Source organism: Branchiostoma belcheri, unplaced genomic scaffold (genome assembly GCF_001625305.1).
Source record: "Branchiostoma belcheri isolate BF01 breed outbred unplaced genomic scaffold, Haploidv18h27 scaffold22, whole genome shotgun sequence".
NCBI classification, from domain to species: Eukaryota; Metazoa; Chordata; class Leptocardii; order Amphioxiformes; family Branchiostomatidae; genus Branchiostoma; species Branchiostoma belcheri.
The window spans coordinates 210,066-223,072 of record NW_017803713.1 but is presented as its reverse complement, the minus strand read 5'-3'; the positions used below and the strand labels follow the sequence as shown (position 1 = coordinate 223,072).

At 42.1% G+C, this 13,007-nt stretch overlaps 2 protein-coding genes across 2 annotated transcripts in view; one reads left to right on the top strand and one right to left on the bottom strand.

Moving 5' to 3' along the window:
- LOC109470089 overlaps positions 1-1,764 on the bottom strand; it is a 4,472-nt gene extending 2,708 nt beyond the window's left edge. The window contains exon 1 of the mRNA XM_019768868.1: positions 988-1,764. Within this exon, the coding sequence (XP_019624427.1) occupies positions 988-1,564 (577 nt within the window). The 5' untranslated portion in view covers positions 1,565-1,764. The remainder of the gene's footprint in view (positions 1-987) is intronic.
- Positions 1,765-5,712: 3,948 nt separating this feature from the next.
- Positions 5,713-12,546, top strand: LOC109470088 (neuronal acetylcholine receptor subunit alpha-9-I-like). Its single transcript, XM_019768867.1, has 10 exons — positions 5,713-5,762; positions 6,017-6,157; positions 6,774-6,905; positions 8,132-8,320; positions 8,800-8,899; positions 9,438-9,595; positions 10,206-10,361; positions 11,700-11,885; positions 12,227-12,274; positions 12,433-12,546. Exons 1-10 carry the CDS (start codon positions 5,754-5,756, stop codon positions 12,544-12,546), a joined length of 1,233 nt encoding a protein of 410 aa, XP_019624426.1. The 5' UTR covers positions 5,713-5,753.
- The last annotated feature ends 461 nt before the right edge of the window (positions 12,547-13,007 follow it).

Below are 13,007 nucleotides of genomic sequence, written 5' to 3'. Positions count from 1 at the left end.
AGGTCCTGACCTGACACGTGGATGACAGCCCGCAGCACGGGCGAGCTGTAGTGTCAAGAGTGCACCTCGTACCAGCGCTAGTAGTAGGATTGGCATAATCCATGTGCATCGTTGGCGTGTCATAAGTCGTGAAGGTCGTGGCTTCACTACCTGAGACTGAAGTAAAGCCACACCCCCCACTATGTTCTTGAAGTGTTCCTGTGTTGTCTTCTAAGAGAGTATCATGAGTGGTGATTGCATGCTTGCCTAGTTCTACTTTAATAAACGTCCGAAAATCGTTACCTACAGACCTTCCTCCATCATACTCTACATATGTGTTCTCTGCATCTAGTAGTCACGCTGACTTCTGTGTTGGGTTCTTCGCCCTGAACTCCGGGTCTTTGTAAGGGCAAGTTGTTGCGCTGTGCTTCTGGTATCCCATCGCAGGACGCATAGTTGCGCAAGGTCTGCAGAAGTGGTATACCTTACCGTTCCTGCTGGAATGAGCCCTGTTGTCTTCCACAGTAGCCTGGCATTCGCCTTTGTTGTAAGCATAACACAGCTGTAGGTCTGTTTTCTTGGCGGCCTTGCTAGCATCCCTATGAGGGACGTCTCCCTTGCGTAGGTGAACAGACTTCAAGTTTTGTACCTTCTTCATGAAGTGCCTGTCCCCCCAATCCAGCTCGCCCTGCTCGATCTGCATGAGCACTACAGCATTGAAGTGAAGCACGGCTTGGTAACCGAATTCTGCTACTTCGAACATCATGAAACGCATGAGCTTGAGCCTCTGCTTGCTTTCTATAGAGTTCACCTTGTGCGATAGAATGATATCTAGTGAACCGGCAATACACTCATGCCATTCCAGATCATAATAACTTTTGCCACCGTTCTTTGTGTTAGGCAATCTCTCCTGCGGAAACAAGACTTTCCTCTTCACCTGATCCGTACACTTCCTCAATACCCGCCTCTTCAACTTCGCCCCTTTGGACCGTGAAGAACTCGACCTACCTCTGGAGGCTCTGGAGTGATCACTTGAGCTCGAGCGTGAGGTCGATGATTCGGAAGACGAGCTCGAGCTCCGCGCGCTGGCTGCCGCTTTCTTGCTACGTCCGCGAGACGGTGGCGGGGACGAGGTTGCCCTGGTATGTAGGTCTTGCTTCATCCGAGTGAACTGGCGTAGTTCGTTGGCCGAGATTCGTGTTGGAGGCTCGCGCCTGCCGTCCCCAAGATGGCGCCCGAGAGTAGGCGAGTTCTCGCGAGACTTCGCAGCCGTGACGTCACGCGAATGGCGGGTTTTTTGTTCGCCATTTTGTTGTTGACCTTCTTGAACTTCAAGCACTGACCTTTCCATCCGCTGTAAATCCACCTTCAAGGCCTCTATTTCCCTTGTAGCCTCCCTTATCTCTTCCTCCACTTCGTCCACGTCTACTTCTCGCCTTGCCTCTCTCGGTTTTGGAACTGGGAATCTCGGGGTCGAGGTTGACCTCGGCCGAACGTCGTCCCGCTGTTGTTCATCTAAACCTTCTGTATAGTAGTCTACGAATCTCGCCGGCCTTCTCGACTTCCTCTTCCCTGCGCCCCACATTCTTGCATGCACTTTCTGACTCAGCTGAATGAAGGATGACTGAAGGATGTTGTTTAAAATGCAAAATTCTTGGCTCTCTTATTTTGCGTGCTGCCAAGCAAGTAACCCGAACGTAAGAATGAAGCATGCTGGGACCTGTTGGGCGGACACTCCCTCCCGGAGGTGCAATCCCGACGAATTCCGCCGGGTGGCGCAATCCGCAACCGGTGACGAGCCCGTTAACGCGTTGGGGAGGCCGTGCGGGGCAAAGTCACCGAGTTAACACCTTCCCCGTGCTCGGCGGGATCCGCGCGCAGCCTCCAGCACACGCTAGCGCCCCGCCGACGCCCGCAGCGGCCTGCATCGCAAAAGTTCTCTTCCCGAGACGACGCCATGTTTGTTTTTATTTGTCACTGAATAGCCGACATGATTGGTTCCGATAGCTAGCGCATCTCATAAATATTAATGTAAAGTGCGTTGAAGATTTTCTCTGTGATACGTGATTGGCTGAGAGCGTGTCCCTGGAATCGGGTCGCAGAGTAGAAGATGCCATGTTATTCGGCAGGGGTAAGGGGTGGAGAAGGAATTCGGAGCCGCTGCCCCTGCCATGGGAGGATGAGCCCTCAGATGAGGTACACATCCGTGTCCATAATATCACCAGGGTCCATAATATCGCCACCTTGAAAAAAAAAGTGTGCTTAAAGATATTTTTACTGCAACATACCCTAGGTATGTATATTTGAGGTGTGCAGTGCATACCAAAAGTATGTTGCAGTAAAAATATCCTAAAGCACACTATTTCTCAAGGTGGCTATATTATGGACCCTGGTGATATTATGGACACGGATGTGTACCTGCGAAGATCATTCATCCATTCTTTATGATATATCAAACTAATGTACACCTACATGTTCAAATTTGTTATGGTAATAATTATTATGAAATACAATATAATAAAAAGTCAATTTTTATAAAATGCCCTTTTCTATAAAATTCTTATAAAATCACAGTCCTCACAGGGCAGTCCTGATCACTGCTGATGATTTTTATAAAATGCCCTTTTCTATAAAATGACCTGGATTTTTTAATATAAAATGTCCATTTTTATAAAATGCCCTTTTCTATAAAATGTCCATGCATTCTTATAAAATGTCCATTTTTATAAAATGGACATTTTCATTTAGGTCAAAGGTCATACATGAAATTCATCACGATTCAGATATTTTTCGCTTTCAAAAGCAAGTCTGATAAAAACATCTTCATACAGAATTAAAAGAAAATACACATAACTGTTAGTAAAATCTAGATATAGACTTAAGGTCTAAAAATACTACCAAGGTCAAAAATCACGAAAATGCTCAAAAATGCATTATGTGTCCCCAAATGTGGGCCGATCAAATTTAACCAAAAATCACGTCTTTTCAGGCATTATTACTTACAAACAATACCTGACGCATACCTGACAACGTCACCGCATGTTTGCTGAATATTCTGTTAAACAGGAAAACCTTAAAAATGCCCAACTTTTGGCACAGTCGCCCGAAGACTGTATCACAACAAAGGAGCTACTGATACGGCGTCCTGGGAACCTGGGAACGAGATCGCAGGTCAGATTTGAGTCCTGGTTACTCATGTAGTGTCAACAGTTGTCAGATAACGATATTCTAACGTTACTACATTGGAGTTGATCAGTTTGGGTGTCCGTCCATACACCTGAGTTTTTATGTACTAAACGTTACCAAAATTTGTTAGGAGTGGTAGATTCTTTCTTTGAGGCATTAACGTTACCTTTTTACTGCGAGCACTCCCGGCGGCGTTCTTGCATTTGATACATCATTAAAAATCGTGAAATTCGGTATGGTTAAAGGGACCACGAGATCAGTTTGCACGGTTTTCGATGGTTGCTGTTTTATCAGTTAACTTCTTTCTCCTTTCTTCTTCATCTTCCAAACTACTTTCAACACAGCGCCTTTCAGTAAGTATCACTCCGTGAAGGAGATCACTGTCTCCGTGCGTGCGCAGCTGTACATACACTGTACACGCGCTTTAATTTCCTGCACCAGTAAGTAGTTATGCATATCGTCTGCTAGTATGTGCGAGATGATGGCAGTCGTTTTTTTCCTACACCGTAGCAATTTTTTATAGGTCATGTAGTATTTGGAACAGGCTTTTGTAGGTCTGAGTTAATTTGGTTTTCTTCAAGCAGATGTTGGGTTATGTGTTGTTTTCTAGTCCCTTGTCTAGAAGCTTGATAACAATGACAATGACAATGAACTTTATTGCATGTTCACGCCCTACACGGTCCAAATGCACTTAAGTTAAATAACTTGGTAACAAGAATAGAAGAAGCAATTGTTACACTCGTATGCTATTTCTCTATCTATAGGATCTAACTACAGGATCTCTTCTCTCTTTTTGAAACATGTATGAACAAATTTACATAGTTTTGCAATTATATCATAGCGCTTGGATGTCATAATATGTTTGAACAATTCTATTTTCGGCAAGTATGTAACAACATAACAATATAACAATACTAATATCTGTTGCGTCTGATGGGCCAGGGGTGGGAAGGGGATGGGGGACTCCATTAGAAAAAAAAAAGATGTTGGGCCCAGACTTCTTACACTGCCTGTAACTCAGATGAGAAATATCCATAGATAACGATTATGCAAATGAACACCTACGTTTGCATAAGTGAGACCCCACAAACAATAGAAGATCAGAATTTCCTGACCTGGCTCGTCTTGACCTTCAAGAATCTGCCAAAGACTTTTAAACTACAATGTATGTAATTTGGACCATCACAGCCCTGTATGTACCTTCAATAACTCATCATTGCCACCGTCTCTAAACGTGCACGCGGTGGCGTACATGTGTAATATATACTACAATTGATTGTTTGATTTGATTTGATTTGATTTGATTTATTGGGCTGATAACACATATGTACATGTATGCAGCCAGGACTGCCCAACTAGCCGGAGGCTATTATAAAGGGCTAGCCCTCACAACAAGAACATAAACAATTCGGAACAGTTAACAGTTAAGTCAGTTACAATTGAGATAGACATACTACCGGTACTACTACATAACAGATGTTGTGGCCAAACGTTAACAAGCTAGAATATCCGGCCTGGTCGTCGTGCGTTTACTACAATTACATTTATATGTCAGATTAATATACTATTACATAACAGATGTTGTGCACTATATTTACATTGTCAATACAATATTATTCTATTGAACTATTTACTAAGTAGTTGTCATCAAGTATTTATCAAGTATTGTCCATAGTTTCTTTTTAAAGGAGCTGATGGAGCGGGTTGTTCGAGTTTCGCTAGGGAGAGTATTCCAGATAGTTATAGCTCTGATTACAAATGTTCTCTGGGATCTGGTGGTTCTGTTGATGGTGCTTTTGAAAGGAATCAAGTTGCACCCCTTGTATAGGCGACCTTGAAACGGTGACCACCCACAAAACGTGAATTCTCCTCAGTTAAGTGATGAACTTGAAGTCGGACCATTAAAACAGGATACAAGGTACGTTTTCGACTTTGAGGAATAATACGCTGCATTCTAAATACATTGATGTACTATAAACACTTATGATGCACATCTTTCCTTACACGGGCTATCCCTACTACCTGACGTCCAGTCCAGTTCAGCCAGTGGGGAGGGGTTGGGGTGCTTTTGAGTCATTGAGACGAGTGAAACCATTTTTTTAAACGTTTAGGAATACTGTAAATCTTGTAACGTTCATGGTGGTTTGGCCGCTCCAACTTAATGTGTTTTGTTTCAGACAGTTGTGGTAACCAGTCTATCGTGGGTTTGCCCAGTCTCAGCTTGGTGGGCCGAGCCCGCGAGTTGGCTTGCCGCCGGGGTTGATTTACTGTGTTTTGTAGAGTACTGCATGCGACCGAGTGTACAGATCTAGTTAGTCGGGGGTTAATGACAGTCTGTGCCTGTTCACCAGAATCTTTCGCTTTTGACAGATTAACAAGCTTTACGCTGGGTGTCACGTCGGTTCGTTCCACGGTAGGGTGTTGATGTCAAAGACATTACCATATGAATGAAACCATCTACAAGGAAATTGTAACATGAAACTCTGCCAAAGACCTTCAAGCTACAATATATGTAATATGGGTAGTGGAGACCACCAAAACGCTGTTTCCAAAACCAACTAGACTTCAGTGATCCCGAACCTTCGTCAATGGTTCAGGTACGAGGTCTCCGATCTGGTGATCGCTGGTGAAACAAAGGATTTTTGTGTATGTTGTTCGGATTGCGATTGTTGTCCTTTTTCTCAATGTCCACAATGTGGCATCAGTCCTCCTATTTTACATTGTAAATGTTGGTCACTCAGGGTAATGAAGGATTCTCATCACTTGGCTTTTCAGTAGTTTCACTGCAGCGTATTTTTTTGTCATTCCTTCAGAGTTGACACAGGAGGCTTGATAATCTGTATTTTTTCAGAGGATGGAGTCCTCCCAGGGTGTTGAGGCCCAATGGCAGGACGCTATGCTTGCTGAGCTGAAGCACATCAGTAGTGAGCTGAACCGCACCAACAGTAACCTGGAGGGCCAACAAAAATGGCATAGTAACCGAAACCAGCAGGTGAATTTTTATTATTATTGCTTACGCAGAAGGAAGACATATTGTTTTTGCTCAGTTTCTACTCCAAACAAACAAGGTCAATGACCTGAACCAGACGTCTGTCACCATGGTAACTAGTGTTGCGCTACATCATGTTGCAATTTATAGCAGGAGGGATGTGTTCGAGCATGGAGGTAGAAAAAATCTATGTCCATGGTTTGAGTAAGAATTAAAAGAGCAGGCCATATGCGAAGGTAAACATTGTGCATTTGCTTTGCAAAGGTTACCTTTCATCTCACATTTCTGACATTTATGGTTGGCCCCAAACCACAGGATACACGAGGTGCACTCTGTGGTGCCACTACAAACTACCAGAAAATAAACAAACATGGCTGACAACTGTGTTTCAAGCTTGTAAACACACTAGTAGGGCGTCATATTTTGGCTCCTGTACATTGCCGGAATCGCACTCATTTGCTGAAAATTTGAATCGCCATAATGGTATAATATACTATGAAATGCTGGTTTGAAAAGACCAAAAGATCGGTCTATATCTGCCCAATCATTGAGCTGGAGTAAGGCTAATAATGCTTCAAGATCAAATGATTTAAATATTTTCCTACCTCTGCCTCGCCAGATCCGAGTACTGATCACCCCAACCCTGTTCTCCCTGAGGGATCTGGACACAGTCAAACAGGAGTTCTCAGCAGAACTCTGGTATGAAATTTTCTACAAGGACCCGGAGCTCAGGGGGATTGAAAGGAGAGAGGTAATTATAAGAGCATGCATCTCAATTTAAAAAGAAAATAAAGCTGAGTCATACAGATTTTTTTAGATAAAGAGGACGGAGTGAAAATTGATTTCTTGTCAACTTGCGCTCAAATATATAACCCTATCTAGACGGGGGGTGGGTGGCGGTGTTGGCGGTGGGGGGTGGGGGTGGGAGCTAAAAGTGCCCGCGCAATCTTTGATGTCACATAGCGCCTGAACGGCTACGGATAGAACGGCCAAACTTGGTGACTTTTCCTAGAATACTGTTGGCAACAATTCTGTATCATTGGAATAAGATAATAATTTTTTTGTGTTGCCATGGCAACGGGTTTTTGACAGGCATTTTTTGCTAAATTTAGTAGTTTTCGTTTAAACAATAGAATTTTATGGGTTTTTTGACAAGTTACACATGGTGTCTAATATCAATAACATCCAATATAATCTTATGTAAATTTTATTATTAAAAATACAAAATTTAATTTGATGATGTTATTGGCAAAAATCCAAGATGGCTGACCATATTATTAAAACAGGTATATACAGGTTTTTCCTTAAAATTTCATCAATATTTCCATTTCTTTTTAAAAAACAGGTTCATAATGATGTCTTTAGTCTGTTTACAATGTATTTTAGGCTTTATCCTGAAAAAAAAACAATTTTTGAAAATTCAAGATTGATGATCCAAGATGGCGGATAGCTTAAATATGCATGACGTCATTTTCTGACGTCACCGGTGTTGCTATGAGCAACATAAGAGTTAGTACAGCCTAATATTCTTTCATTTACACTTTTGGGAATGTTATGTTGTATACCATTTAGTTTTCAGGGAATGACCTATCTAAACGGTTTTGGCCAAGAAAATCACATTAATGACGTCATAATTACAACATATTACGTCATAACGACAAAAAGATTGTACTTATGATAGATTTTTACTTGTACACCATCGTCTGAAAATTTGGTGGTCATCGGCATACCGTTCGCGAGTTCTGAGGGTGGGTCGAAGCCCGGTCTAGGGTCTAAATTTAGTATTCTAAATTTTCAGTTCGCGTGATCAATGCAAACTGGAATATTATTACATCTACTTTAAAACAAACAAAAAAATACCTGGTTAAGGTTGTGATGTCCTTGCAATTGCCATCCTGAAGGCAGCAATATACCTGGTGGGGCTACTAGTATATGGCGAGGAGAATACGGTGCCAAACGTGACTTGTTACGTTTCAGGATGTAGACTGGGACAGGACGTGGGACCCGAGGATCGTGCTGCGGAACACGACGACCGTTGAGACCATGACCAGACGGAACCTGATCCCGGTAGTTGGAGAGAACGTGCCCATCGTGCACCAATTCAGGAAAGTCTGGGCAACGTTCAAGGCTAACATGGACCTCACCGACTTGCCGTTTGACCACCAGGTATGTTCACAGCTCTGTGTGGTCTATGGTTAAAGTTTAATGCCCCTGGCTTGTATTGAACATTTTGTCTACAGCATACAAGCCAATGGATCTTAGTAATGGATCTACAAGTTTGAGATGTTAACCAGACCTAAAATGTTGATTTTATGGCTTCTAGCTATGGTGAGCATTTGGGTCCATCACAGAATACTTTTTTCCCATTAAATCAATTTTGCTCACTTTTGCTTCTTTAATTTTCTGTTAAGTCCGCGATGTGCCAGCATCAGGCGGTCTGTGTACAGACTTGCAAAATACGTTTAGAATTCCAGACAAAATAAAGTGATCTCAAACTTGTTTTCCATGGTCGTAACAAGGAAGACAGACGCTATGTGCAGTATTTACAATCTAATTTATTCCAGGGGCAAGGCCGCTAACCACTTGACTAAGCACAATGAATTTTAAATGAAATAATTGAAATGAAATAATTAATAATGTTCCAGAAACTGACTACCCAACTGATGTCAGGATGGTCGATCAAGTATGTGGACCTGAGAAAGAACTACGGGTCCAATGACACCATTAATGAAGACGACTTTGCAGGTAATGGCGTGGCCATATTTGCCGTAGTCGTTGTCACATGTAATTTTTATGCCATAACTTTATACAACAAAAGTGCAAAGTGCAATCAAAGAATTTTCATTTACTACCAGCAGCTAATACAAATAACAGCATCAAGCTGCAAAGATGCATTGGCATGATAGAATACACACTGGCAGAGAAAGGTTGTGTGTAAAACAGCCTAGGTTTGACACTCGTCTGGTAGTTCAGTATTACAGTGATATAGCCAGGATCTGCCGCCACGCCGCGTGCCTACGAATCTTTGAGGCACGATACAGATCGTAATCATCATACACCAGTACGATACAGATCGTAATCATCATACACCAGTACGATACAGATCGTAATCATCATACACCAGTACGATACAGATCGTAATCATCATACACCAGTACGATACAGATCGTAATCATCATACACCAGTACGATACAGATCGTAATCATCATACACCAGTATATCATTTTGAGAAGAGGGAATTTCATCATAATGATTATCGTCCCCAACAACCCCGTTCCTCAGATAGTGACCAGTGGACAGTGAGTAAGTATCTGGAGTGCGAACATGGCACCAAAACTAACCTTCAGTCCGAAACCTTCGGCAAGTACCCCGTGTACAACATCACAGCACATGTGCAGAGGAAGACAGCTTTCTACATATGGAACACCGCGTTCATCTTGGTAAGTGTAAAAACTTTGTGTATGTCACGTCATGTATGAGGAGCATGGTAGCACCCAGCACCCATCCTTTCATGTCAGGCCTGTCGCTTGTTTGAATCAGGCAAGGGCCCTGGCACTAATCTCCAAGCAGTTCATTCGGTGGCTGCAAAGACAGTAACAAATTCGTCAGGATATATCCATTTGACAGTTTCCATGGTCTGCCAAATGGATACTGGCTGGCAAATTTAGTACTGTCTTTGCAGCCACCGAATGAACTGTTTGGAGATTGCCTGGCACTGCATCATCACTGGCGAGCTGTCATCAGCCAATGATATTGCTGCTTATGCTCTAGAGGCAGCGTGATTGGCTGGTACCTTTTCCTCACAAGGAGACAAGGGCCAACTCCTTGTGTAATAAAATTAAAATTACTTGATGGTCATTCACATATTGCAGTCAGTGCCTCTGAGGGGATTTATATAAACAATGAAATTGTGAAATTCTCCTGCGTCTCCAATACCCAATATTTACCAGACATTCTCAGTGCTCATTCATTGTTGGTGGGACTGGGACTGAAATTACCACAAAGCATTATGGGTAACGACTGTCACCTCTAATGTTGTTTCCCCCACAGTTCCTAATCATGCTCGTCTCCTTCACGGTCTTCTCCGTCTCGATTGAAGATCTTGACAGACGCCTGACCAACACCTTCACTCTGCTGCTCACCACAGTGGCTTTCAAGCTGGTGGTGTCCCAGTATCTCCCCACTGTCCCGTACTTGACTTTGCTGGTGAGTTATTATAACTACGTTTTCCAGTAGAAGCGTATGGTAAACAAACTTTTGAAATAATACTGTATTGGGCAAGTTGTAGTCCTCACTCTTGGTGAGCCAAGCTTTGTGTTTTTTTGTTTTTGTTTATTGGTTTATTTCTGTCAGCAACAGCATGACTGGAAGCAGTGATGTACTAGGTTGAATTTCGATGCTTGTTTACAATAACATTAGTAATTCGAATAAAGTTTCAAGTGTCATAGTAGGGTCATTGATAAAAGTTGCAATCTCGTGTGAATCGACAGATTAAGCACTTTGGCTCGATAGATATTTACAACAAGATCTTTCGGGGACAGGACGATATTAATTAAGCCGTAGTCCACTGTTAATGCTCGAGTTGTAATGCTCGCACTGGGAACGTAAGTCCCAATACATAAATCAGTATCTATTGCCCACGTACATCTGTTGAAGTACCTTGATCCACATTCGAAGCTAGCTAAATGTCAAAACTAAAAGTGTCACTGCAATACCAAATTCGAACTTCTCCTCACAACAAGCTACCTACAAAAAAATGTAAAAAAAAAACACAACTTCAAAAGTTATCCCGTCTAGTCACTTTCTTTCATAAAAATGATCACAGCAGCTAAACAAAAACAGCTCTTTCTTTGAAAACCGTGCCAGATACTTACTGCCCTACCATCTATGTCCCACTCAAAAAACAAGATCATGGCATCTTAATAACATGAGATATCATACCCATGTACCCCACTGCAGTACCTTATTAAACTGCTAGAATACCCCCAAATTGACTTTAACGTCTCTTTCCCCAACCTCATCCTACCTACCAAATATCATAAAGATGCAAGCACCACATCCTAATGTATAAAAAATTCAGCAACCCCTACGTATGGTGTCCCTAAACACATAACCTTCTGACGAAGGTAATGATACCTGGTACATGTATAAGTATAACTCGTGATCATTTGTATGAAGCACAGTCATCATGTATGACTCAGTTCCTTGGCAAAGCCTTACCTCGAGCTTCTCTTGCATCTTTCGAGCTTTCCCTCCTTTTCTTTCTTCTAGTATAGTGTAGGAAGTGTAACATGTTCATGCAATCAACAGTCATTTCATATGGTATACAATTCTCACACCCACCCACCCATCCCAAATTATAATTCTCAGCACTTCTTAACAAACAAACAAGTTCCTTGGTAAAAAGTTTCTCTCTAGTGCCGATATTTCTGACGGGCAAATGTAGTTCACAATTGCCTACAAGTGGATATCTATTCACTCGTAGGGCAAGTACATTATTAGGATTTTGGTAATACTACTATCTTAATCTTTCTCACTTCTTAGGACAAGTACGTTCTGGGGTGGATCATCTTCCAGTGCGTCGTGGCAGCGCTCAACGCTGTGACCTCGGTCATCAGGGACTGTGGCAGCCATTACAGCGCCTGTCTGTTTGACAAGGTCTGTGTGGGCGTGCTTGGGGCTGGAGTCATCTCGTCACACCTGGGCTTTGGGATCTTCATGAGGAGAAAGGTGCGAGTACAGAAAGCTACACATTCAAGAAGAGTAGATTTACGTATTTTCAAGTACATTAATTTTCTTTGATGTGATGAATATACTTTATATTTATAACATATATATATATATATATATATATATATATATATATATATATATATATATATATATATATATGTTTGTATTTCTAAGTATAATATCGATATTTTCCTTGATTTGGAAATGTTACAAATTCAAAAGACATGCATGTAAACAAGATGTTTAGAAGTGCTATGAATGATAATTTTGGGTGTGTGTGTAAGAATGTATGCCATAATGACTGTTGATTGCATGAAAACACTCCTACACTATACTAGAAGAAGGAGAAGGACGGAAAGCTGCGAGAGATGCAAGAGAAGTTCAAGGTAAGGCTTTGCATCGATTAGACCTCCTTATACTTGTCAGTGATCCATGGACTTCATCAACAAAACACTCTTATCAAGTTCAAGATTTCTTTGTCAACATTTTGAAGATGATATAATGACATAAACAGTGTTATTTCGTGTTTCTTGCTTACCAACAGCGTCTCCGTGAAAGAATTGACAATGCCTACAAAGTTCGTAAGAAAAAGGCACCATGGCCAGGGAGCACCACGTCCACTATGATGATCCTTACTGATGAAGACTTGGAGAGGTAATGGTTGTATTCCTTTGAACCTGCGGTGTGAACACACACACACACACACACACACACACACACACACACACACACACACACACACACACACACACACACACAACAACACACACACACACACACACACACACACACACACACACACACACACACACACACAACACAACACACACACACACATTCACACATACATACACACACACACATACACACATACAAACACACATTTTCAGTGAAATAGCCTTGTCTCTATGCGAGCCGAAAACTATTTGCTGTACACTTCTAGCTTTAAATCGGCCTCTATCTGCTCAATGTTAAGTGTCCTAAATGCTTGCAAGTAATTGCTGTGTTTTCCCTTTGTGTTCCCAACAAAAGGTTGCTCCGGAATGCGAATCAGCTTGCGAATCGGACTGAGAATCAGCCTGCGAATCAGCCTGAGAATCAGCCTGAGAATGAGACTGT

Bases quoted from the DNA above. Each gene is read 5' to 3' on its own strand.
- LOC109470088 (XM_019768867.1), top strand. The intron at 8,900-9,437 runs GTAATGGCGTGG...CCCGTTCCTCAG, and splicing joins TAATGAAGACGACTTTGCAG to ATAGTGACCAGTGGACAGTG. The intron at 11,886-12,226 runs GTGCGAGTACAG...ACACTATACTAG, and splicing joins GGATCTTCATGAGGAGAAAG to AAGAAGGAGAAGGACGGAAA.